The sequence below is a fragment of the Convolutriloba macropyga genome, chromosome 1, assembly GCF_964194025.1.
Source record: "Convolutriloba macropyga chromosome 1, txConMacr16.3, whole genome shotgun sequence".
Taxonomy (NCBI): domain Eukaryota; kingdom Metazoa; phylum Xenacoelomorpha; order Acoela; family Convolutidae; genus Convolutriloba; species Convolutriloba macropyga.
This window is the reverse complement of record NC_134468.1, coordinates 71,146,880-71,173,412: the sequence shown is the minus strand read 5'-3', so window position 1 is coordinate 71,173,412 and position 26,533 is coordinate 71,146,880. Positions and strand designations below refer to the sequence as shown.

The 26,533-nt window shown below is 36.6% G+C and overlaps 3 protein-coding genes across 16 annotated transcripts in view; all 3 read left to right on the top strand.

Annotated features, from left to right (window-relative positions):
- Positions 1–26,533, top strand: part of LOC142342119 (cilia- and flagella-associated protein 46-like) — a 754,419-nt gene that overhangs the window by 291,535 nt on the left and 436,351 nt on the right. The window lies entirely within an intron of this gene.
- LOC142351105 (DNA replication complex GINS protein SLD5-like) lies at positions 776–23,693 on the top strand. 3 transcript variants are annotated; one of them, XR_012760941.1, is made up of 5 exons: positions 776–1,166; positions 1,749–2,048; positions 2,345–2,560; positions 5,665–5,882; positions 23,590–23,693. XR_012760941.1 is itself a non-coding variant. In XM_075403199.1 (4 exons), the coding sequence occupies exons 1-4, from the start codon at positions 807–809 to the stop codon at positions 5,782–5,784; spliced, it is 996 nt and encodes a 331-aa protein (XP_075259314.1). In that variant the 5' UTR covers positions 776–806; the 3' UTR covers positions 5,785–6,017. The 3 variants fall into 3 exon arrangements, 1 of the variants encoding a protein (XP_075259314.1); XR_012760944.1 differs by having other exon boundaries at positions 23,568–23,693; XM_075403199.1 differs by lacking the exon at positions 23,590–23,693 and having other exon boundaries at positions 5,665–6,017.
- LOC142342084 (potassium/sodium hyperpolarization-activated cyclic nucleotide-gated channel 3-like) overlaps positions 24,076–26,533 on the top strand; it is an 87,520-nt gene continuing 85,062 nt past the window's right edge. The window contains exon 1 of the mRNA XM_075393276.1: positions 24,076–25,257. The gene's annotated coding sequence lies outside the window, so the exon portion shown is untranslated. The remainder of the gene's footprint in view (positions 25,258–26,533) is intronic.

The window sequence follows — 26,533 nt, the reverse complement described above, 5'->3', positions numbered from 1 at the left end:
TTTTCAATACCAATTCTCCAGTTTTTGTACAAAATTGTGGTTTAGGTGGAAATAGCAAGTTTGAAGTTTTAGGTTTGATTTTAAGAGAAATTCCCGGAATGGGTAAACTTGTTTACTCTTATTGTAAAGCTCATGGCGTTCTACCACCAAGACTTCTTTTTCTTGGAAAATAATGGTAACCTCAAAATCGGAGGATATGCTGATTTCAAGATGCAATGAAACAAGCAGTAGTCATGAGTTGGATTCACTTCTCAATTCCTTTAATTGCCCTGGTAGGGACTAAATCCCTAATGGTTAAATTTTGCTCTTGGGATTAGTTTCCTTAGCTTTATTTTCTGGTCAATTTTGAGCCAATAGTTTCCAGAATAAAATCAGGGTAGAATGACTGAGCTGTGCAAATGTTTTTTCACTCATCGGTCCTTTCACTCCAATTTTAATCTTTATTGCTCGGCATCATTAGAATTGATTAGACCTCACTCACTATCTTCAATTTTAGGAATATTAAAATTGATCGACGCTCAGGATGTAGGAAAATCTCAAGTTTTTCCTATGTTTGTAAGTGTGGTTTCTTCAAATTCATTTACCGTGGTCGTATGGTCAATACTAGTTTAAAGTGTCAAGGGGTCACCATGTTCATCAAATGTCTTTTGAAATTGAATTCAGGACAGTTTTTCGAAACAAGGAGTGATGTTTTCATGTTCCCACCGATTTAAGATTTTTGAAAGATAAAACTATATCCCAAATCTGGGATTAATTAATGCATAGTGATTGGTTTCATATAGTTCGTTGATTGAACACTCAAATGAATGTTTGTTATCTCTCTTTGGATCATCAATCTTTCTTTTTTCTCTCTTTCAGATTGTTTTTTAATGGACATTGATCCTCTCTTCCAAGATGACGATGATATTGAAGTTGTCGAATCTAACAGCGGGAGCGCTGACCATGTGAGTGTGAGAAGTGGCGGACTCTCATCAGCTGCGACCAGCTACCATCCTTCGTCTTCAGCTACGTTTAATAGAACCAGCCAGCAGCAACAGTCGTCAGCGAGCGGCTACAGGAGCTATGCGAGTACTCTTCTGGACGATCTGGTGGGACTGCCTCCCGAGTTGACAGACGGAGTGGATACAAATTCTGCCGATGTTGAAATTGAGTTGTCTGCTCAAGAAGTAAGCAATGCTTATAAGAGTTCGAGTAGATTAGTCAATTGTTTAGAATTCGTTTAGATTAGTCAATTGTTTGTTACTTAAATTTGACAAATGGAGCAATCTAATTGCACTTTAAGGATATGAATATCACGATATGAATATCAATTGTGAGGTTAAAAATAAATTTCAGAACCACCCTTTGTAGATTTGTAACGTGGCATTATAGATACGAAAACTGTCCCTCCGCCGTTAGATTATAAATAACTGGTACTTTACAGCTTGAGGATGGTCTATGTTCTAGTTCCAATTCTCGATAGGCTGCACAGATCATTAGAAGTTCGAAAAAGCGCGTACTTTTTTCTTTTAAAATGCCAATGAAAACAAAAAAAAATGTTCGTGGTGTAAAAGAAACAGTTCTGATATAATTCTAAGGCGGTTAAATAGAAATTATTGATGATCATATTGTCAGTGGGAGGAAATTGTTGTAGAACAAATAGCTGCGGCATCTTTCATGATAGATACTGTTCTTGATACTGTTTTTATTAGGAATATGAGCAGTGAATTCAACAAAGTTATGCTTAAATGGAAACTGTTCTGATATAGGTAATCAATCAGCTGAAAACAGCATGGGTCAACGAGCGTTTCGCACCAGACCTCTTAGACTCCAAATACGAACTGGTTACCTGCCTCTTAGACCAGATCAGCTCCATGGGCCAGAAACTAGAAAGAGTAGCGAATTTGATCAGAGAAAAGAGCGCTTCCTCCTCCTCTAGTGGGGTAGATTCAGATCACTTGAGAATGGAGATCCACCAGATGGAGATTCAGAGGATCCGCTACCTCGTATCCAGTTATCTCCGATTGAGGCTGAACAAAATCGAGCAGAACTTGTTTTACCTCTTAGAAGTAAGTGATGAACGCTGGTAACATGGGGTACATCTGTAAGTTAATCTATCTGGTGGGACAATTTTTGTCGCTAAGTCGTCAGATGCAGAACAGATGTTGTTTAAAATATCTGTCCTTGGTCGTTTCTGTGCACAGTTTTTGTACCTAATAAGCTAAAAAGAGGTAGTTTTATTCATTGCAGGTGTTAAAAAAATGGTCATTGATGACTGGCAATCTTAATGGATCAAAATTAGACAGTTTTCTTATTCAGCAGGTAGAATTCAAAAAAGCAATTTATGATTGTTATTGTTTTTCAGCACTACAGATCTCAGCCGCCTCATTCTTACAATAAAATGTCACCGGAAGAACTGCAATTTGCGATCAAGTTAGAACAATTGTACAAGTCTCAGTTGCATTCTCAGGTGCTGGACAAGCTACCCTCCGGGATCAGGAAGCTAGAGCAGAATTTGTTGGCCAGAGAACCGAATCTGAATCACTATGTCTTCCTCAAGGTCAACCAGACACAACGCCAGGTTGGCACTGTAAAATGCTCTAATTGAAGTCACCATTATCTCAGACATCCTCGATAATTAGTTGTACCTCTATTTAAGACGAATTGAAAAACAAAAGCTATTTCATTTTTTCTATTCAAAGAAAGCTGTTCCAAATGGTGTTGCTTCATAGATGTTCTCTTTTTGTAGATGTACAGTGTGCCAACAATGCGTTGGTGTATAAATTACCCCGTATTAGTCGATAACATTTATTTTTCTATTTTCATATTTTTGTTCCCACAGTTTTTGAAAAAAAAGGAGAACTTAGCCTCTTCTTTGTTCAGACATGATTTCACTTTTTGAGGGCATGCATACTAGCACATGTGGCATGAATTTGAAGCTCTGTGTCTAGAATTTCACTACAAAGAAATTGTAAGAATTTTGCTTTTTTTGGGAAAAATTTTACAATTTTCTGCCCACAATTTCAGGCAGTTTGACCTAATTTTTATCAGATTTAGCTAAAATTTTTGTCAAAATTCTATAATTTACAAAAACTAGCTGTTTTTTGAGGGCATATTTGAAAGACGAGTTTCCTATCATTGTCAATATCTCCATATAGTACAGAAATACAAAAAAAATGCGTTTTTGAGAAAAAAGTTTGCGAAAAAGTTTAAGCCAATTTTTAGACATTTTGTATTATTAACCCATCCCTCACCTGTTTTAACCTATTTTTTCATCCAATATTCAGTTCGTTCTAAGTATTTGTGTATGGCAGGGAGAAACTCATTTGAGATCTGATACTAATGGTTAACTTTTTTGAAAATTTTCGAAATAATTTATAGATATTTCATATCGAACCTAAAAAACTAAGAGTTTGGGCGATAGCTTGCAGTTTATCTGAGTGCACAATTGACTGAACACCAATCAACAATGTTTCATTCGGCATTTTTCTAACTTGTTTCGACTTGTCTGAGAAAGAAATCAGATACGTTTGGTGACATTTTTCAAAATTGATCATTTTTTTTAACATTTTTAAAATTTTAGCACATTTCATGTAACTGATGAAATTTTATCTCTTTTTTGGATTATTCAGTATAAAAACGAATAGAGGTTGTTGTGAGCTGCTCCACGTTCTCGGTCAGCTATTATTAAATATCATTTTGAGGTCAATTGGAAGTCAAATTTGAGGGAGAACAACAGATAGCAAAACGGTTAATCAGACTGAGGCAGCGCAAGTAACAAAGAACAAAAAGCTTCAGGGCAAGAATAGCTATTGCTGAGATAACAGTGAAATCAGAGTTTTTGCGAATTTTTGTTGTCTTGCCGTGTTTTACTGCTGCTTTTAGAGCTAATCCCTTTTCAAAACTAGATTTAATCACATCTGTTGACAAAAAGCAACAAAGTTCCTTCATTGTTTAGCTTTAACTGTTTAGCTTCAATGAATCTCTTTTTATGACTCTGATAGTTTGCTGACTGTGAAAATAATTTTTTTGAGAATTGTCTTATTTATTTTTAGTTATTTTCAGTCCTTTTTCGTAGCTTGCCGGGTTATCATTGTAGCGATTCATTGCAAATAGGCAGCTTGTTGGCCATTCAGTTTTAATAATAATCATGGAGAAATCTTTCTTTGAAACGACAGCTTTTTCAAAACAGCACATTTCATTTTTAAAGTTTTGTTCTGACATGTTTTCTCTTTAATTTGCCTTGTTTTCCTTCCTGATGTTAACAGTTTTTTGGAGTTTCAATTTATGGCAACTTAAAACAAATCGCCTTTTAATTGGTCCGTCTCTATGTTTTCAACAATTTTGATCTCGTTTTTCCAACAAACAAGTTGTACAACTATATTTAATATAGTTGTTTTTTTTAGTTAATTAATGAAGGTTTTGTCTTTCTGTCCACAACAGAAGCTATTGAGAGATCTGAAACGGTCTCTAAAGTATATCGTCCTCCGTTTGACCAATTTTGTATGTAGCTTATGGTTTTATCAATTTTGATAGTATCTTTTGAGATTTTGAATTTTTTAGCCTTCTTTCTCTTGTAATTATAATATATTCTCGGAGTATTAAGCTACAGCATAAAACTATAACTATTTTTCAAGGTGCCTCAATGAGTTTTTTTACCTTCACAAGTGTATAGGCTACCAAAAATTCTGTGTTTTCACACAGAAAAAAGGTGGGAAGAAAGCTGAGCACTTTATTATTTAAATCTATTTTTTACTGCTGCTTTGTCATAAATTAAACTCATGTGCATTTTTCATGCTTTATATTTTAACGTTTTGCTGCGTAGTCAGTTTCCATGAAGTCAATCAGTCAGAATTGCATTTTGAAATTTTTCTTTGCTTTAATTCTTTTCAGGACATATACTGCTATCTTAATGAGTTTCTCAGAAAAATTGATTCGTTTCACCTGCTTTTGCCGCTTGTTTATACAATTGCCTAAATTTGTTTTTATTTCCATATGCTGTTTAATGCCTTCGTTTTACCAAAAGACCGTCTAGGGCATGTTGCAAGAAAAAAGTGGTACGGCTGCGAATAGCTTGAAATGACCAGGGATTCACTGAATACACGTGACGTGGAGCCGCTGTTTCCTTAATGATTTTTGAGTTCGTTTTTGAGTATCTGGATAAAAACATGTTAAACTTCTACACCCACATTTAGCAATGTTTTTGACTAAAGCGTTAGTTTTGATAAAATTAGAGTATTTGAGAATAGTTAACCTTGAGTCAGAAATCATCAATTGGACTTTGAAAGTGATTAAAAATCTTTAATTTCTCAAAGAATCATAGAAAAAACTGATGAAGCTGAATCAAAATCGTCAATGATGCCAAAAAAATTAAATTTAAAGGGTTTATGTTTAGGCTCAATGTTTCAGGAAAACTCGATATTTTCTCTGTTGCTTCTGTTTCAAACTTCAGCTGAATGTTTGTTGCTAAAACAAACGTTTCTGATGTATCATTTTAAATATATTGATTTGATATATATCATGCTTTCAAATGCGAATGCGGTAACATTATTTGCCACGCACAGAAAAAGCGAGCCTTCTTGTTGTTTTTTTATGGAAGAGAACTACTATTCAGCCTTGCTTTGAATATAAAAGTGGAGTCTGCAGATTTGTGTACTTTGTTTGGAAACACAAGCAAAGTTTTAGGTGCTAATAGATGAGAACGACCCTGAGGGTGTGGTTGATCTGACCGAAGGAACTCAATATCTCGTCAAGTACAAGACAATCGCGCCACTTGTGGAGAACGACTCACTAAGCCTCATATAAGATGATGACCAATGGAACACTGCAAACGCTACGGTTTGGTGATCTGTGAGAATGAATGGAAATTTTGGAACTATAACTGGATATGACTTGGATTCTACGTACACTTGCGAACATTGAGTCAATTTCCAATAAAGAAAAAAATTAAATTGTACAGCTATGAAAAAAAAATAGCCTGATGCAAATCTTCAGAATTTCTATACCTTAGAAACGTTAATTCGATAGCTGCAGAAGGATTGGTTTTCTGCCTTTTTTTAAAGTTATTCCGGCTTGAATTTTGACTTCCTTGTTTTCGAACCGGGTTGAGGAATTTCAGTTGTAAGACTGATCGTTTTTCGTTGTTATTTTTTTGGTCAGAAACTATTGTTTTTTAGTCGTTTCTTACAAGTTGGATCGTCGTTTTTTCGTCGTTTCTTACATGTGGATCGTTGTTGTTTTCACTTAAGAGATTGCCGTTTAGATCGAATTTGGTGCATTTTCGAAGTTCGTGAGCACTCTAAACGTCGAGCTTTGAGTACCCGGGATGTAGAAATATAGCACCAAATGCACCAGAAACTTTTTTAAATTATATGAAATTGAAGGACTATGGTTGTGGGTCAGATTGTGGTGGCAGAGACTGGCTCATGACCCTAATATGTCCTTTACAGAAATAAATGAAAAATTACCTCTAGATAAGCTGCTGAAAATTATAATACAAATCCCAACATCACAAAAACGCATAAAACAACATCTAGCAACACACACACACAAACATAACGAAATTAACCAACGAAATACCAACCTTTTTTATAGCTGCAAAGCTGTAAGCTGAACGGAGCTATATTGCGGTTGTCTTGATTTTTATTACAGTTCATTTTTTACAATGTTTTGTTTCGTCGTCTGAAGCTCTTTTTCGTTTTACATTTGTTCAAATCAAAGCTGAAGAAGTCAAGTTTTCTGAATGACTTCTTCCTCTCACTAACGGTTTTTTTGCGCGCGACGTCATTTTTCACTCTCTCTAGCAAAAGTTTTTCGCGTGATTACATTTTGATTAGATGTGACTTACCTCACTCAATAAAATGACTTTTTCATTTTAACATTTAAGTTTATTTTGGATTAGTTAAAGGTCAAAGCAAATCTTATGTATAATAAAGGTCCCTTTAAGGAAAAAGGCTTCTATGCAATGAAGTTTAACAAGCTTTATTATTTTATTGCTGAGTTTTTAACTTAGCTTTTTGAGCGGCGTCGATAACTTTTTCGACTTATATCTATCTGTTACTATCTATTATACGGCAAGCATGTCTTTTCTTTTGCAGCTATTCCGGCCATCTGCCGACTATGTTTTCGTAGACAAGCTATAAGGGTAATTCCGTTTGATTTAGAACCAACTTCCCTAGTGGAACTTTTAGATCGAATTTGGTGTAATTTGAGCAGATCGTTGATATTTGTGGAAACAGCTATGTTTTGAAAATGTTATTTGCCAATTAGCAATTATTTACCAACGAAATTCAGACGTTTTTCCTGGTTAAGTCAGATTAATAATTCTTTTTTTAATTAGCGCCTACTCGCTTAGTGGAACTTTCAGGTTGAGTGTGGTTTGATTTGAGCAGCTCCTCGACTTTTTGAGAACGTTAAGGAAATGCAATGCAATGCTTTTCAGCAAATAAAATTTTGAAAATGTAGCTTTGTTGAAAAAAGTCATACAAATATAAACAAATTATTTGTTGAAATTTCTCTAAGCAGGTAAGTTCCAAAAACAGAGAATTTTTTCTAGTTTGCTAGGAAGACATTAGTATTTCGCTGGTTAATAGTTGCAAAAATGCGAACTGTGTTTTTCTAAGTTTTTAAATCTACTCAAGCTAAGGCTATCTGTTAGTATTGTTAAAAATTGAATAGAACTGTAAAGGTGCTGGAAAAAGCTATTTTGATATTTTTGGAATTAGCTATGTTTTGAAAATGTTAAGAGCCTATTAGCAATTATTTACCAACGAAATTCAAACGTTTTTCCTGGATAAGTCAGATTAATAATTCCTTTTTTAATTAGCGCCTATCTGTTAGTTTTGTTAAAAATTGAATAGAACTGTAAAAGTGCTGGAAAAAGCTATTTTGATATTTTTGGAATTAGCTATGTTTCGAAAATGTTAATAGCCTATTAGCAATTATTTACCAACGAAATTCAAACGTTTTTCCTGGATAAGTCAGATTAATAATTCCTTTTTTAATTAGCGCCTATCTGTTAGTTTTGTTAAAAATTGAATAGAACTGTAATAGCGTTGGAAACTTTTCTCAAGTTCAGTTTAATAAACTGGACTTGAGATTTTTCCAGTATGTTCTGTTTGTGTTACCCTTATCCGTTTTTATTCCTGGGCTTGGCAACGAAGTGGTGGAGTTACATTAAAAAATAACTATAGGAGAATAGAGCAGAGCACTGGGGAAGAACCTGGCTCAAAACGCTCTCCGGAAGAAAACAAACACATAGAAGAGCTGACTTATACAACTTAAGACGTTTTTAAGCAAAGTTCTATACTTTTCAGAAAAAAAAACAAACCGTTCGCAATCTCCTTCTGCATGAGAACCTACTATGATGGTGACACTCCTACATTGATCCAAATACTTTGAATAAGTCCATCACTAGATTGAGAAACATTTTTCTTGAAACTGTATGTAGATATTTTTGAGCCCAAAGTTTGACAATGTATTGAGTAGCTTTTTCGTAGATTACCTAGAGCAAAATCTCGTTCTGCATTAGGACCTACTAGGATGTTAACAGTCCTGCGTAGACCATAATATCGATTGAATAAGTCTGACTAGATTGGAAAACAGGTTTCTTGAAACTGCATATAGATACTTTTTGAACCCAAAACTTGACAACGTACTGAGTTCTGAGAAACTAACTGATCGCGCAAGCCTGACCTACGAGTGCCTCCTGTTCATATCATTTTGACGTGTTCGGGAGATTGAAAGAGAAGTCATTTTCCTATTGTTCTCTACAAGCATGTTCCTAAAAACGGTATTAGCAGAAATTAACTTTCTCGGTGTAGTTATTTGATCACGAGAGCCTCACCTACGAGTGCCTTCTGAACATGTCAATTTTAATGTAACCTGTGCATCTGAGAAATACCATTTCTCTGATGTTCTGTGAGGCGAAAAATATTAGCGTACAATGATAGGAGCTTGTAATAGCTGTGCCAGTTACGATTAAGAGATATTGTCCAGATTTCAAAAGCAGATTGAGGTGAAACTCTAAATTAGAGCAGATCAAAACAACTTGTTGTTTAATTCAGGGCAGGTTAATTCCAACAGTAAGTCGGGAACTCAGAAATGATGGAACTCAAAGTAATGACATAATTGAGAAAACTCTAGCGATAAGTCAAGAAATTGTAAGGTTACAACAGGCGGAATACGCACCTGAAAAGTGTTGCGACTCTAGGCTCAGCTACATGAATTTTTGCAAAAGCTCAGTATCCACATCTGGTAATGGTCTGGGGCATCCATGATGTTATTGAGGATGAAAGCAAGAGTTTTGTAACATGTGTTCGTAAGATGTACCTTGTCATTAAGCGAGTCAAGATGGAATCCCGTTTGAATTGGATGTTTTTACCGCAAAAATAATTGATCATAGACTTGATTTATCCGTTTTCTCGTTGCTTGATATGAGTCTCGTGCAATTAGTTGTAACAATTGAGATAATTTCTGCTAGAATTTAAGATAATTTCTGAAAGTTTTCACGATTTGTGTTGCTTCGTGAATTTGTGAACGGGTCCTCTTCTGGTTTTTTGGAAGTAATGTCGTGTCCTCCCAACATTATATCATCAAAGTCATCACGGTTGATCTCATCTTTTAGACTCTTCACGAGATCCAGCTTGCCCCCCGGAGCTCCTTTGCAGTTATTTCTGCTCGAAAACGGAAAGCTTGATTCAGACGCTTTAATTGGGATTTGCTTACTATTAGGACTTTGAGGGGCGGGGTTGGCGCAACGTGTGAAGGAAGATTTGAGTGGAGCCTTGAGTTTCTTAACAATATCATCAGGTCTTGATAGAAGCCGATAAAGTCAAATTTGTTTAAAAGTTCTTTGAATGCAAGTGAAATAGCGGCTTGGATTTCGATTTAATTGGAACTGTCAGGCTAGAATAATTGTAGGAAGGTTAAATGGACTTTTTTTCATTAGAGCCTAGATATAATGTAAGTACTACTGGTGTTCTGGCGTATCAGTTTGGTTCACTTTGAACAACTCTTTGACCCGATAAAATATCACTATTTTTTCCATAGGAAAGTTTTCGGTTTTCAAATGGAAATTTCATTTTTTCGCTTATTGTATTTGTGATCCCGCTCTATATCTAGATAGACTCTGGTTCCGTTCGGAGCTGTTGGCTCTAGTGGCTATTGTAGTTGCGGGTAATATCTCCGCCTGGAGGTCTCTTTGGACAGTAATGGAAGTATCTTTTTTTATAATACTGTAACGATTCCACGAGGAATGTTATTTTGGCTGATACCTTGCTAATAAGATTGAAATAGAATTTGCGCTTTAACACTCTTGAATTGGCCACGAAAGAACAATTATCTTTAAGCGCTGTTATATCTTGTCTGCGATTGAGCTCTAACATGACTCATTAGCAGCTTTAACGGGACCTGTAAATCAGGCGTGAAAGTGAACAACAGAGTTAAATCCACTTGGGGTTTAGATATCTATGTACAAGTGAAATAGTGAAATTAATTATATAGCATAAGAGTTTGAGATAAGAGTTTATAAATAATACTTCTAGGCGCTTTGTTGCAAGGAGATACTGCGTTCTCTGTACCACACTTCCCCCTCTACGAGAAAATTTCTGTCTAGAAGTTTTTGTTCCACTCCTGAATGTCTTCATCATTTAGATCGGAGATTGAGTCATTTTTCGGGGAGGACGGCGGTGTTTTATACACCGACGAGCTGTGAGAACTGTTATATACCTCCGAACGGGGTTCTGTATGGGTCGGCATTTGCTGCTCTGGGATGCCTCTTGATGTGTCTTGAGACGAGTTGGAGGAATCGAGGTAAATATTTTCCGGAGCCTTTTTGGTTGCAGGTGGTGATTGTTCCATGGGCTGAGATACGCAGAGTTGAGACAGCGGGGTTGACGAGATGGGTTTGCCTTGTGCGGACAGGATTTTATTCACTGTTTTGTCACTTTTGGCAGTGCTCTTGACAAAGCTATCACGGTTAGCTCCGAATTCGTCCTTTTCACCAGATGGAGTTTGTTGTATCTGTGAGTTACTTGCGGGAATAATTGAGATCAGCCGTGGTTCAGCTTGATCGTGTTCTTCATCTGGAGTGCTGATTTCCATCGCGTTTATCGGGGAGCTGTCTGGGCTCGTCCTCATAAAGTCCGATGGGTAGTCGCTGGTGTGTATGAGATGATGTGGACTGTCGGGATTATCGGATTCAATGAAGTGTGTTTGTATGTTGCTTTGGTCTGTTTCATTGAAATTAAAAATAAGGAACGATCTATTGAATACCTCGGATGGGGGTTGAGCTGCTTGAAATGTACTTGCTTTACTTGTTGAGGCAATATTGGCAGGTTCCAGGAGCGCAGCTTGCTGAGCTTTGTAGTTGAATGACTGTTTGGGTGTGGATGCATTAAATTTTTTCAACATTCCGCGTTGAGCTCGTGGTGGGGCTTTTGATTTTGTCTGATGACGAGTTTGGTTACGAGTGGTTAATTTCACCAACTTTTCCTTCCATTTAGTTTCGATTTTCGCTTTTGGTTTTGCAGGGCTTTGTTTGGGCTGGCTCAACTGAGTGATTCTTTTGGAGTGCCCTTTGCCGGGGGAGTTTCCTTGGCTTGATGATTGTGCCTTCTTGGCTGCTTTTGCTTCTTCTAAACAGAACTTACGAATTTTTTCTTGGTTACATTTATACTCTCCTACGGTTTTGCATGCGACCATGTGAATTAGACGTGGCTTCGTACCCGGGGGGTTTGGGTTCTGGAGGTGGGAGTGGTATAGATTCCGTAGCTATAACTATGTCATTCTTTCTTATGACTGTGTTTTTTCCTTTAGGAGTGTCTATGGTTACTGTATGAGGTGAGTACCCGTTTATTGTACCATCTGGTATTATATTCCATTGAGATGCTAGTGTGGGTCTCGGTTCTTTAGCTTTTCTCATGATTGTTTTTCGAGCTATATTTTTCTTATTATATACAATTTTAGTGGTGTGGTCTCCGATGGAGAAGTGTAGTTCTGAAGGTCTGATATTACGTGTGGGAGTATTGATTAGTGGCACGTTTTCCGAATCGTGGGAGTCTATCTCCGGCGGAGTAGTAGGATTTGTTGCTGAGGGTTTGTATTGAATATCCAACTCATCTTCGGAGTTCCCGTCTCGCCTCCACAGTTCTTCATTAGTTAGGGCGTCATGTCGGAGTCTTTTGTCTAAACAACGAAGTTTGAGTTTTTTGTACGACAAGTTAGCGAGTGATGGCTTAGTTACAATATTCGAGAGTTCTGTGTTAGGTTTGCGTCCAAAGTGTTCTTCAAATGGCGTTGTTCTTGTTGTTTTGTTAGGTATTAGACGTATGTTTTCGATGATACTAGCAAGCCTAGTGCTTAATGTTTCATTGCTCCAATTGGGGTCTTTCTAGAACGGCTAACCGTCGTTTTATAGTTTGAATTAGTCGTTCAACCATACCTGTTCCTCTGTGGTCTCCAGCCGGAGCAAGGATTAGTTTTATATTTTTGTTTTTGCACAAAATTTCAACTTCTTTCGCTTTAAATGCTTGGGCTTGGTCGCATCTTATTGACCTAGGGATACCATGTTGTTTACAGTAGCGTTCGAGGTAGTCGAGAGCTGTTTCGGTGTCGCAATTATGGAATGTTTCGGCATGTGGGTATCTTGATAAGCGATCAACCGTGATTAATATGTAGTTATTCTGCGTATTTTCCTTAAATGGTATGGGACCAGCGAAATCCATTTGGATTTCGTGGTTCGGTTCCGTGAGCGGCGGTAATGACCCTAGTTGTGATTTAGGTATTAGGGGTTTTAAATCTTTACCTTTGTCTGTGCATGATTTGCATGCTTGGGCTTTCGCCTTTATCTCCGAGTGGATGTGAGGCCACCATAACAACTTTGCTAATGCCATTATTCCCACTTGGCCGGGGTGCTTTTGGTGAATAGCGTCGAGCACTAGATGTTTTAATTTGTTGGGGATAACCATGCGATTGTCGTAAATCAAACAATTGGTGGGGTTGACGGATAAATCGCGGCGGATTTTGTAGTATAAAGGGTTCACTTTTTTAAGGTCTTCCCAGTTTTGGGCTGTAACTAAATCGATGATTGGTTTCATTTCTTTTCTCGAAGCCTCTGCTATGAACTCTTCGTTGAATACTTTGTTTAAGTTTTCTCGGTAATGTGGGGTTGGGGTATCACTGTAACTGGGGAATAAATCTTCATGTTTTGACTCATCGATAGCATCTAGGCCTTTGCCGTTGTTTGATATATAATCAGTTTGTGTACTCGAATTGATCAATATTTTGGTTGATGGAATAGATTGCTCCATTTGGAGTTTTCTTTTTGGGGAGGGGAAGCCTTTTTTGATTGCGATTTGAAATGTTTCTTTAAATAGATTTTTTCGCGTTGTAATGGCGATTAGTTTACTGTTAAATGAGTTTAAATTTGAATTAACGAACGATGGGGAATTAGAAGTAAGACAAAGCGACTGTTTTCTGTGTTGTTTAAGGCAAGAAGCGTTCTTTCGTTCGCTGTGTTCTTGGAGTGGATTAATCACGTCGTTATAATTGACTTGTTTCTTGTCTGCTTTGGATACGCTTGCTCCATTTGGAGCGAGGCTGTTTTGAATTAGAGCGAAAGTTATATCGTTGATAGTATTGCTGACAAAATATTTGTCTTCTTCTGTTGGAGGGGGGCCTTTCCTGTTGGATTTCTACTGAGATAGTCAGCAAAGCCCATATTTTTTTCCTGGTACATGTTCGACCGCAAAGTGGAATGGTACGAGACGGTCAACCCACCGTGTTAGGCGACTTTGATGTGGTTTTTTTTGCACCTGTTTTCTTTTAGGGCAGAAAGTAGTGCTTGATGATCCGTTTGGAGAATGAACTGTGAACCGTATAAGTAGTATTTGAAGTGTTCTAGTGACCATACCACTGCCAGTAGTTCTAGTTCGTTTGTGTTATACCGTTGTTCTAAGTTATTTAGAAATCTACTAGCGTATGCTACTGGTTCCCAGGTATTACCGAATTTTTGTTCTAGGCATGCCTCTAGTCCTTTTTTGCTGGCGTTGCATCTTACTCTTGTTTGTTTTTCAGTGTCGAAGTGTTTGTTTTCGGTAATATTTTGAATTCGTAGTTTATTTCATTAAATGATTCTGTGTGTTTTTCATTCCAGTCAAGTTTGTTTTGTGCCTTTGTATTAGCTTTTGATGGTAACGGTCTAAGGGGTTCTGACATTTCTGCCAAGTTTGGTAGGAGTTTTATTAAATGGTGAATGCATCCCATGAATGAGCGTAGATGTTTAAGTGTTTTTGGTGGTTCTAAAGATATGATGGCACCACATTTGGATTCTGTTGGGGTTACTCCGTTTGGAGTTACTTTGAAACCTAGCCATGTAATTTCTTTTGCGAATTTGCATTTTTGTAGGTTTATTGCTAAGTTTTTTCATTATTTTGTCTAACTCGTTTTCGTGATCTTGTAGACTTCCTTTCGTTATCACTAGAATGTCGTCAAGATATGCAAATTTTGTTTTTTATTTTGAAGTGTTTTGTCTATTGTTTTTTGAAATGTGGTTGGCATATCCCTTAAACCGTAAAATCCGTTGATAAAACGGTACGTGCCTGTTGCGCGTCCCCCTATTATATTGAAATTGCAATGTTTTTGTATAGTTTCATCCAGTGGGATTTGGCTGTATGCGTATTTGAGATCTACTTTTGAGAACCAATATTAACCTGGTAATTTTTTCCTTTCGGAGATGTAAAGGGCAACCGAGTCTATTAGGTGATCGATGCTTTGCATTTGGTACTTGTTCTTGTGTAATGCGTCCTTGACTTTTTCGAGTCGAGAGCTATTTTGACACTTTTGTCTTTTTTGACTGTGATTACAACTGGGCTTATGAAAAGGTCGTCCGGGCGTTTCGCTAATTTGATTATTTGTCCGTCGCGGTTTAGTTTGTTGAGTTCGTTTTCGACTTTTTCTATAAGATGTAATGGTACCCTACGGCCTTTGTGTTGTGACGGGGTATAGTTTGCTTTGAACATTGATTGGGCTATGTGATTTTTTGAACGACCTAGTCTTGTACATAAGTGTGGATATTTTTGGAGTGTCCACTTTATGATGTTTTTTTTCGTTTAGATATTGAAAACTTGTAATATTTGCTGACCCTTTGGTTTGTTTGCGTTAAGTGTGATCCCTAGTTTTGCCAATAAGTCTCAACCCATGATGTTGTTTGTCTTGTTGTCTACGATCAGTACTTTACATTGTTTTGCCGACCATGATCTGAACTTACGTCCAAATGGAGTACGCCGCGAATCTGGATGCTGTTGTTATTAAAGCATCTGTACTTTGTGTTTTCTTTGTATGGATGGATTGCAGCGTTGGGGATTTTCTTCGTTAGTTCCATTGCTTTGTCGGTGTTTATGAAAGATCTTGGTGAGCCGGTATCGGCGAGCCAATGGAGTTTTTCTTGGTCTGTTACAGTGTTCACCCAGAACTCTCCGTCGGAGTTTTTATTTAGGATGTCGTTGGGCTGATTGTGGAAGGTTGTTGGGCGTATCAGGTTAATATTTGCCCAATCTTCGAATCTTTGTGTAGCTTTTTATATAAAGTGCTGTCTCAGCATCTACACTCTCTTCTGTAGAGTCTTCTTGAGAGATTTCTGGTTTTACGTGTCTAACCCGTCTTGTTTGGGATGACGTATATTGGCCTGGTGTTGTAAGTTGCTGTTTTCGAGGGGTTTTTCGTTCTGGCATCTTTGCTGTGCATAACGAGGTATAATGGCCTATTTTCTTGCAGATATTGCATTGTTGGTTTTTTGCTGGGCAAATCTAGAGGTGTGCTAGACTGAATGGATTACCACATTTTCTGCATGGGGTTGCTTTTTGTGGTTTTGTGATATTGAAGTGCTCAGTTGTTTGTTGGGGCGCACGTATGTAACTGTGTTCCAGTTGGAGGGTGCTCTGCAAATTTCTTGTTGATTCGCTTGCCCTCTCTCTCTCTCTATTGATGGCATAATTGAGCACCTGTTGTGGTGTTCTGACTTCCGAAAGTAGTTCCATTTGTATATTGGAACCATGCATGTTCGAAATGAACAGATCTTTTACTAGATCTTCTTGTTGTTCTAATTTTGCATGGGACCCGAGTTCTCGGAATGGGACCCGATTTCTCGGAGTTCTCGGGTCCGAGTTCTTTGCATGGGACCCGAGTTCTGCTGTAAAACGTTTCCAGTGATTCGTTGCTTTGAATTGCGCGGAAAAACTGGAAGCGATCGAATGTTAAGTTCCGTGGTCGGGTGAACCTAAGTGAAAGTTCGTGAACTAATTCGTTTGTTGTGCAGCGTTCGATTCTAGTATGAGGGTTTCTTTGATGGTAAGTGCGGCACCCTTCTGTTCCCAACGAAAGATAGATAAGGCTTTTGACCTTTGGGTCTGCTTCATCCCACGGGATTCGATCAATCATTGGCCCTCTGTATTCAATTTGCTCACACTCGTTCTCCCAATCCACTTTTCTTTTTTCATTCCTTTGTTCCCTTTGTCGTTCTCCGTCTTCGGTTTCTCCTTCGAAGGCTTCCTCGTATGTTGGGAGGGTTGGGTAGAAAAGCTCTGCTCGTGTCGGTTTTAGTTTAAGTAACTTATCGACAGCGAGATTATCCCGGGCCATTATGGCGTTTTTCAATGTTCCAAACCACGTGCTTCATTCGGACGAGGGGTTTGCGCCCGATTCCCAGAACACTGGGACTCCTAAAGGGGTTTTCACTGAGCCATGTGATCCCGCTCTATATCTAGATAGACTCTGGTTCCGTTTGGAGCTGTTGGCTCTAGAGGAGCTCTAGTGGCTATTGTAGTTGCGGGTAATATCTCCGCCTGGAGGTCTCTTTGGACAGTAATGGAAGTATCTATTTTTATAATACGTTAACGATTCCACGAGGAATGTTATTTTGGCTTATAGCATGCTAATAAGATTGAAAAAGAATTTGCTCTTTAACACTCGAATTGGCCACGAAAGAATAACTATCTTTTAATATCTGAAAATTAGCCTTAGCCTAACATGGGAACACATGCACAAAGAAACTCAAAGGAAGACGCCTTCAAATTTCTTCCCCGCAAAGACTACATCCCCAAATTGAGGTGCACAAAATGCCAGCAGGGCAATGATTTGACTAACCGGCGTCTCAACGCAGCAGGGGATGTGCATCTCATCGGGTCACGGGGCCCTCACCTTAGAAAAATTTGTATTAAATATATAATATAGTTGAATGCAGTATAATATAGTTGAATGCAGTGTACAATACAAGTTCACCAATGCTCAAAGGTGCTAGAACAGGGCCCAAGTTCGTTAATTTTTGTTACAGAAAGAAGAATTTTCCCACGAGATTGAAGCAGAATTTTCCCGCGAATATGAGGTCGGAAACGGTCAAAATGTCCAACACTAGGTTTTGCTAACGGTCTATTTTCGCTATTTTCTCACAACAATACGAAATGTGCAGCGTAAAGATCATTGAGAACCGTATCGAACCGTATCGTAAAGAAATTTTGAATCATTGAGGTACCGTATCGATCTGGACAGAAGCCAGGAGAGTTGACCTGCAAACCCATAATTGACCATCTTAGCTCCACCACGAAAGGACCTGAAAACATATGGGGAAATCCAATTTATCAAAGGGCTCTAATGAACTATTTTTCATTGCTACTTTTGTCAGTTGTTTTGTCAGTCTGATATGTAGAAACACGAAACGCACCTGACACGATTATGTCAAAATGGGGTGGTGTGTGTCCGAACCAGTTTCTCAAAAACGGATGAAACAAAACGCCTTTTACAGGGATTAAGGTACGGCTCACGCTGATTTCAAATCAAATTTTGGTTTACTCTGCGAGGGGACATTTCAACATAAATGTACCCTACCAAATGACAAAAACGCTATGTGTGGGTCACGGTTGGCTAAAATTGACGGCTTTTAACTACGAAAAACGGTACACAAAATATATATTGGGTACCTCCCCATTAACTGAGGAGTCTAACGAACCTATATATGTACCCTAAAGCGGGTTTTTGGGGTGTCGCAAGAGGAGTTCAGTACCAACAAAACGCGCGTTTACCTGTTCAATCGGGTAATGAAGTTTTGGAGAAATTATCAAAAACGTGAAGCGCGCCCCGATTTTTGTGCTAATAAAACATAAATTTCACTCAATATCTATCAAATTTTAAAATGCCCCTAGGACGTCATTTAGAATGCAATGCAAGCGCACTCTGTAGTTTCTTGACACCGAAGACTAAAAATCGAAAAATTCCCACCTCTCCGCAAAGGCCAGGGTGTTTTGTGTGTTTTGACAAGAAAAAAACATCAACGAGAATTCAAAAAAATGTTGAACCACGTGCAATGGTTGTTTTTGTTAGCCTCAGGTAACTTAACTGAGTCTGGGAGCACAATTTTGAAGCAAACTTGTCCATTCCTGCAAAACACCACAAAGCCTACAAAAAATTGCGAAAAGACATATTTAGTTTTGAACTTTATTAAGTTAACAGATTTATATTGAAAAAAGCTTTGAAGAACGAAAATTATTGCTTCAATGTAAAAATAGCTCAACTCAACGAGAATTCTTTTTAAACTATCCAATTTGATACAGAATTGATGAAGAAATTATTAAATTTGTAGAGCAAAGTCAGCCTTTTGTTGTGAATTTTTTTCCTGCTTATTTGCGGATTCAGTGCAAATATTTAACTCAACCTAATTCTAGAACTCCCTGAAGTATCTGAAGGAGGCTCAACTGTAAAGTTAAGTGTAATAAACTTTTCAACAAAAAATAATTTCTCTGAACGGTGCAGTTTGTTTTAACAAAAATAATTTTCTTTTTCTAACAAAAATAAGATTTTCTTTTTCAAGAACGGAGGAAAATATTCGAATTTTCAAATATAATTGTTTATGTATTTACTAGTGTCCAGTTACTGTGAATGAATTAGGCGAACTGCAGGCAAAAAAAAACTTCAGAAAGAGTAGAACAAAGGAAATGGAAAAAATAGAAGATTCCGGCAACAAATTTTCACGTCTTTACCTTATTATTCTACCTGCTGACTTTTGATCACCAAAGTGCTCAGATGATCTGTTGAAACATATTTTGACACAAACTCCACATGTTAGTGGAGCACATTGTCGAGAAGTGGTGGAAAAGGCAATTGCGCTGTTAGTCATAAATGTTTCATCGGGTAAAAATTGACTACATTTCAAAACATTCACGAACATAATTACGGAAAGGTACATACAAAGTATATATGGAGAGACTCCCCGCTAATTGAAAAAAAATAACTCACCAATTTTCTTAAATTTGTCATTTTTTGGTATTGATTTTTGTGTGACCAAACATTCCAAAAAATGTCGATTTTTTTTGGCCTCGAATGTTTTTTACCGGCATGATTCAGACAACCACCCATGAGGAATAGCAAAAAAGTTTACTGTAATCCCTCATTTTATTCACTAAGAAATAACACGACAACTATCTAAAGTTTCGGTTTGTTATCAAACTTACACCTGATTAACTCTTTGACCAGGTCAATTTGAGAAAACAGAGAACTCAACGAAATTATAGTTTTTTTTTCAGAATACAACCATACAGATCTAATTTGAGTCAATATTGTTCTTGGAGAAATAATCTAGCAAATAAAATGTACTCTTATTTTTAGGCTATTTTGCAAAATGACTAAAAAATGGTTTCTGGAAGCAATTCGACCCAAGCGGTAGCTACCTGTCACTAAAATTTTTGTTCTAGAAGTGGGCAAAAGTTGCCATCTCGCCATATAGGTCAGTGTTTCGTGTGTTCTGATATAAAAAGACAACGTCAACAATAATTTTATTAATTCACAAAAAAAAGAAAAATACAAATTTTTTAAATAACTGAAGAAAAGTTTTTTGGATAGTTTTTTGTGACTTCGCAAAAATTATTTGAACTCGCGCTGATAAACTTTATTTGAGGAGCTGAATAAGCGCTTAATTTGTTGAGGGAAAAGTGCTGAGTGAGCGCTGACTTCTAAAACTCATAGATTTTTGTGCATTCAGAAGAAGCGATGAAAAAACGATCAAAAAACGACTTCTTAACAGAACGTTAAAAAAACGATAAAAAACGACTATTTCTTACAAAAAAAACCAGGTAAGAAACAAGGAAAAAAAAACGATCATTTCTTGCAAGTAAAAGCTACGAAAACAATAATTTCTTACAAAAAAAAATCAACGTCAGAAACGACGAAAAAAACGATCATTTCTTACACGTGAAAAACGACAATTTATTACAAAAAATTGTCGTTTTTTTCGTCGTTATCCTGAACACGTGGAACCCTGACCTCTTTTGTTGAGCATTAGGCCTTTCCATTGTTGAACTTATAGTTCGTATATAGTTGCAAATTAATAGTACCATTAAAGATCAAAGATTATTGAGAAGTTTTTAACACTTACGACCCTCCCTTGTCCCCCATCTATTCCGACCAACCCCTGACAAATGGTGCCCCGCAGTTTTAAATGATAAACTTAGGGAAAAACTTAAACTGTTTCACGGATATTCAAAGTCAGGCTTCAAAGTCTCACCAAAACGTTTTGAAAACTGAAGTGAACAAGGCGGCTCGTTAATGTGCAATGGCACATAAGGTTCCGACCCCGCCCATCCACAATTTTGGCATAATTGTCTACCAAATGAGGAACAGATAGAAAAACCCAAAAATTATTTTTTGCGAATCCCAAAAAAGCCCGTCTTTTTCAAAAAATTCTGTATGAACGATAAGATAACCTCCAAAACAAATAACTCAGTGGAGTAAAAATTGATGCATTAGATTGCTGTAATATGTCAATATTAAGAAAGCGAGTCAAAACGAACAGCGAAATCAAACAACAACAACAACAACAAACATTAATTACATCAAAAAATTTATGTCCCTCTTAAAAACTAAATTTAATAATAAAGTCAACATACCGTCAGATAAACCTGAAACTAAACAAAAATAACTTATAAATCACCAGAAAACATATGCGACCAGTCCATAAAAAGGTTTGGTAACAATTATACAAAAAAGAACAAAAACAGAAAAGTAAAAAAAAATTAACTTATTTTTTTGAAACAATTAACTTCAAAGTAATAAATACCATTAGGAATAAATTAATATTACCACAAATTTGCGATTACCACTGCTTCTATAGAAGGGCATTAGGACCTGACCTTATTCATTTTTTAGAGCGGCTAAAAAGAACAACAAAGAATAAACAAAATTTCAATTGAAACTTGCCAGAAAACGCTGTCAAAACCGTCAAGCCAAATTTTGGCACTCAAAATATATTTGATTGCGCCTTCTTCAAACAGCTATAATGCAGTACGTGGCCATTCATTAGTAAGACTGGGTAACAAGTAGACAAAAAAGCGAAGTGCTAAAGTAATACTTTTAATTTTTTTTTCGAAACAAAATTACATTCAATGTCATGAAAGGCATTAATTACAAAAAGAGCTATTTAAATATCGTCGTTTTTTCATGAAAAGGAAGCCCTGGAGACCTGTAATTATCCAGAATGTTTCTTGCATCTACAAAAAGAACGTCAAATATGACAAAAATCAAATTAATTTAATTTTTTTTTTTTGAAAAAGCGGTGTCGAAGCCAGTAAGGTCATAACAAAATCTTTAAAAAAAGATTTTGGGACATCAATCCCGTTTATTCCCTTGACACCCATAATGTCATATTTGACCTGTAATCAACTAACGAGATTAGGTAACAAAAAGAAACATAAAAAGAACAAAATTGCGAAGTTAAAAAAGTTTTTTTTTTAATTTTGGAAAACGATGGGTTTGAAAGTCATAAAAGCCATCAGCTATCTGCTAATATCAGAATATCGGTTTTTCTATTCTTTCCATGAAAAGCCAATGAAAGCTATCACTATACAGGAAATTTCATACGACCGAAACGACAAAGTATAAATGACAGTTAAGACAAAATTAAAAAATTCAATTGATTTCTTCAAGAAAGAGGCGTCGAGGCCATTAAAACGATGATTTATATCTTTCAGGATTTTAATATGTTCAATTGTGCTTTAATTTGAATGCTAATAAGGTGACATGAGAACTGTCAATAATGTGATAATGTGACAAAATTAGAAAACGTGAAAAACTGGCAAATATCAAAACAAACAAAAATCTAAAATCTTGTAGTATCAAAGCCAGAAAACAATAATTTCAGGCTTAAAACTGCAACCGAGAATAAATGTTAACTCAGTAGAAAGAAGAAGCAGTCTTTTTTTGCTGACACTAAGCTGGAAGTTGAACAAATTAAGAAAAAAATAGAGGAAAAGTTAATTAAGCCATTATTTATTGAAAAGTCAATTATTTTTAAAAAAGAAACGACCATAAACTTTCAATGAAAAAACTAAATGCATTAGCCTGGAGCTGTTTAGAAAGCGAATTGGTTGGACCTATCACTCCTGGGCTTTGATTTGATATGTTCTGTTCTTTATTATTAAAAAAAAAGTCTTTTTTTTTTAAAAAAAAAGACAGACTGATTACAACCCGATTTTTTTTGGATTGTAACAGTCCAAGAATGGCCCAAAACTACCCCTGTTAATACTTATTGTCCGTTAAGAACAATTGATTTTTCGAATGTTGTAGATATAGATAATTTCTGAGTTGAAACTCAAAATAAATTTTGCATTTTTGATAATCAACGAGTAAAGTTAGCAAAAAAACGGCAAAGTTTAACTACAAGGCACTCTCTGCGGACTCTGAAGTAGAAATAGCCCCCCTCTGAGTCTACAAAGATTGTATGAGTGTTGTTTGGGGGTGTACTGTAGGCAAATTTAATCAAAGTGGACTAAAGTAGCTTATTTCGTGCTGTTGTTGATGAAAAAAGGCTAAATTTTGAAATGTTTATCCAGATTTTTTGACCAAAAAATTAAATCAAAACAATCAAAAATGCTTGTTCGTCTTCAAAAATAAAATCAACGACACTATTCTTAAAAATTATAACAAATTTTAGCAAAATTGACGAAAATTTAGGCAAAAATTCCGGAAAATGTGAATAAAAACAACGTGAATTCACTCTTCTTTTCTCAGAAGTTTAAGCCTCGATAACTCCCTGTAGAAAACGAAAATTAAAAAAATCTTTTTAATTCCATATTCTACGCTGGACGAGCTTTCTAATGATACCAGTCTCAACTCTCTACGATGAATATATCGAGCGGCGAAAATTCACGGAACAAAAAAAAACCCAGTTGAGTATATAGTTCCTCCCCCTCAAGAGGGTCGGAACAATTAGGTTGATTTTACTCCGCAAAATAAGTTCCATTAGATGGCGATATGAAGAGTGAACTCAGTTGACAACATCGATTATCCACTGGATATTTTTGTGCCCTATTTTCTTCTCTGTCTGATTGCTCCACCTTCAAAATATTTTTTGGCGTATTAACGAGTAGGAGCTTGCATGTGGCTCTGGTTTTGTTTTTGATTATGTTAACTGGTTGCAGATGACATGCTATCGCCGTCAAAAGTTAATTCAGATAAATTTAATTGATTGGGTACAAGATCTGAGTTCTATGTTTTGGTAATGAAACGTAAGATTAAATTTAAATAGTATCTGGTAACTAGTTCGCAAGTGTTCTGGTGAAATTTCCGCAGTGTTTTGAAACCTATAATGTGTCAATAATATTGTGTTATTTGATAATTTGCCTTTTGAACGTGCAATTGTTGTCTTATTAGCTAATTTAGTGTTTATCAAACTATCCCCTTTTTCTCGAGTACCTGGTGCAAAAACAGTGACCGTAATTGAAAATAGTTATTTAAGATTTTTAACTGTTTGAAGATTAGTTAGTTTGTAAAGTATCGAGTTAGTACTAGCTGTAGAATGGGTTAAAATGTCTCAAATGAACTGACCGAGGGAAGGCGGGCACAAATCACTGGCCCATTTTTGCTTCCAAAATCGGCGATAAAAGTTTCCCAGTTCTCTTTGACATTCTAAATGGAAACAGTGCCTGATTACGCTGTAATTTGCCGGTCTCAGCTCAATAAATTATGCACTTGTGCGCTTTTCTATATGCTTCCAAACAGCGCCGCTGTTCAATTTTTCCATTTGCTTTCACCTCATTGGCTGAATAAGCAGTTGAATAATTGAAAATTCAGCTATTATTATTGTTGTTGTTGTGAGTTTGTGTTGTTGTAACTTTTGAAAACTACAACTGGTAAGATTGTTTTAAAAGGTGCTAGTGGGAGAAACAATTTGTGCATTTTGTACCTTGCTGTTTTTTGTACTTTTAATTGCTTCAGCTCTATTCCACAATTCCCCTCTCTTCGTTACCCTCTTTTCACTTCTAATTGAAGGCCTCAAACGTTCAATTGGCACCGCAGTTCCCTCGCAAAAGACACTATTTGTTCGATTTTGTGACAGAAACAAGCCAGTTGGTAATGATCTTGCTAACACTTTAGCATTCCTGCTGAGAAGCGGTAATTGGTCACGTTTTCACTCTTAAATCTCACCTTGTAACTCGTGCTGACATTTCTATCTTATTTCTTTCGGTCTGTTCAGTGGCAACCCCTATCACCCCTCCCCGAACAGACGTGAACACGCGAAATGTATCACTTCAATTTTCGTCGATTGATTAATTGAGTTACACAAGATATATACCCTCTGTTGCCCTTTTGCCTCTTGTTCTTTCTCCTGTTTTGGATTTGACAAATTTGAAAACTGTTGGACAGGTGTGCTGACGAGATAGCTTTGGAGTCAGTTAGCCCGATTGCAGTTTGATTGAATTAGTTATCTGGTTACTCATTTCACCAACCAATCTAGTTGACATTTGGCGTGGATTTTATTTTTTAACTTGGTTTGTTTCCTCGGGCGTCTGTTATCTTATTTCATCGGCTTGTGATATTGATCATCTGATCTCACATCGTGCGCTACTTTTTTTTAAAAAAAAAATTACTGTAATTTTTACGTAATTCGTTAAAAATTATATTTGTCTTCACAGATCAAAAAGAGATCCAATGAAGGCTATTAGCGTTGAGGAACAGAATCAAAATTAAAGTTTCTAAAAACTAATTTCCCTTACAACTTCTTCAACTTAGTTTTATGTGACAATTTGGCAATGCGGGGATCCTAATGCGGGCCATTTGCATTACATCGTAAATTTATCTGATATCTGAAGACCCGTTGACGCGAGAGCCCATTTACTCATTTACCCGTGCTAGTCATCTGGATATTTCAGAACATTTAAATTGCACTTTTAGTTTACATTTGTCCCGATGGTTGGATTTATTATTGATGATGCAAATATTTATGACGCAAATATTCAGGTGAGAATTTTTAAAAGCATGGAAGGCACCCTACACCAGACGAATGTTTCCATTTTCATACACACTTGAAGTACCAAAACAGATGAATTAAAAATGAGCAATTGTAGGAAATCTTAGAAATGCCACATTTTGTGTCCATTGTTTCTTGAACCAACATCCATTCTTGTATTTTCAAAATATTTTTAGTAAAATACCATGAATGCGAAGTTTAAAATGTTTGTGGAACGAAACTATGCAATTTTACCGCGTATGACTTCTCCTAATCAGTGTGGACTTTAGAGACTGTAAAGGGAGTTGACAAAACCTTGTAATTTGTAAGGAATGACGAAAGTGGCAAAAAATTCAAATATTCATACTTTTTACTCGAACAAAGTTTGAAGCAATTATAAACGGTCTTTTTGTGCAAAATTTTCGCTTGACAATTTTGACGTTTCGAGTAACTTTTGCGCCCTTGACTTTTTCGTTTTGCATGATCTCAATTTCTCTCTCATGCGCACAATTTTGAGCAGCTGAACTCAAGTGGCGGGAGTTCACTGCTAAACGTCAAATAAAAAATGTGCCAAAATTGGTGTCATTTTTCACATAAAATTTTATTAGTGGTTATACAATAACCTCCAATGACGTCATTTGAAGCCCTCTTGGCGATTTCAGTCCCCCCCCCCCCGACTGAAGCAGGCTGCAGCAGATTAGAGCCCTCACTAGTCGTTCGCAAGCAACGCTTCCGACGTTAGTCGGTTTTGCTTAGCTTTCTAGATAAAATCGTTGAAATATTTTTCATGAAAACCCTGACTGTTTGTCAAGCTCCCTAGTTATTAACAACTGACAGAATTTGAGAACGATGAGAGCTGCATATTCCAGCTCGTGCCGTATATTTTGGAACAATGGAGGACTTTGATTCGCCTCCCTCGAACACTAAATTGATATTTTAATTTTTGCTTTCTGACGAACCGTGTACAACAGAATAGGTGATAACAATTTCTTAGGTGACTAACCACAGAAAGTTCGAAGAGCAATAAATGGGTGCGCATTTATTGAGGTCGAAGTACAAAAAAATGGTTTGAACTACAATGAACAGAAACACTGCAAATTTGCAATTAAACAAACATAGATAAATGTTCATGCATATAGGAGCTTTAAAAACTGGAAGCTAGGTTTAATTCATATTCGCGAAGCGATGGCGAGGCTATTATTGGTCTCTCCGTATTTTTTTAATTTCAAAAAATTGTAATTGAAGCTGTCGTTTTACAACCAGAACAGTATTGTGGTGGCGTCTTTT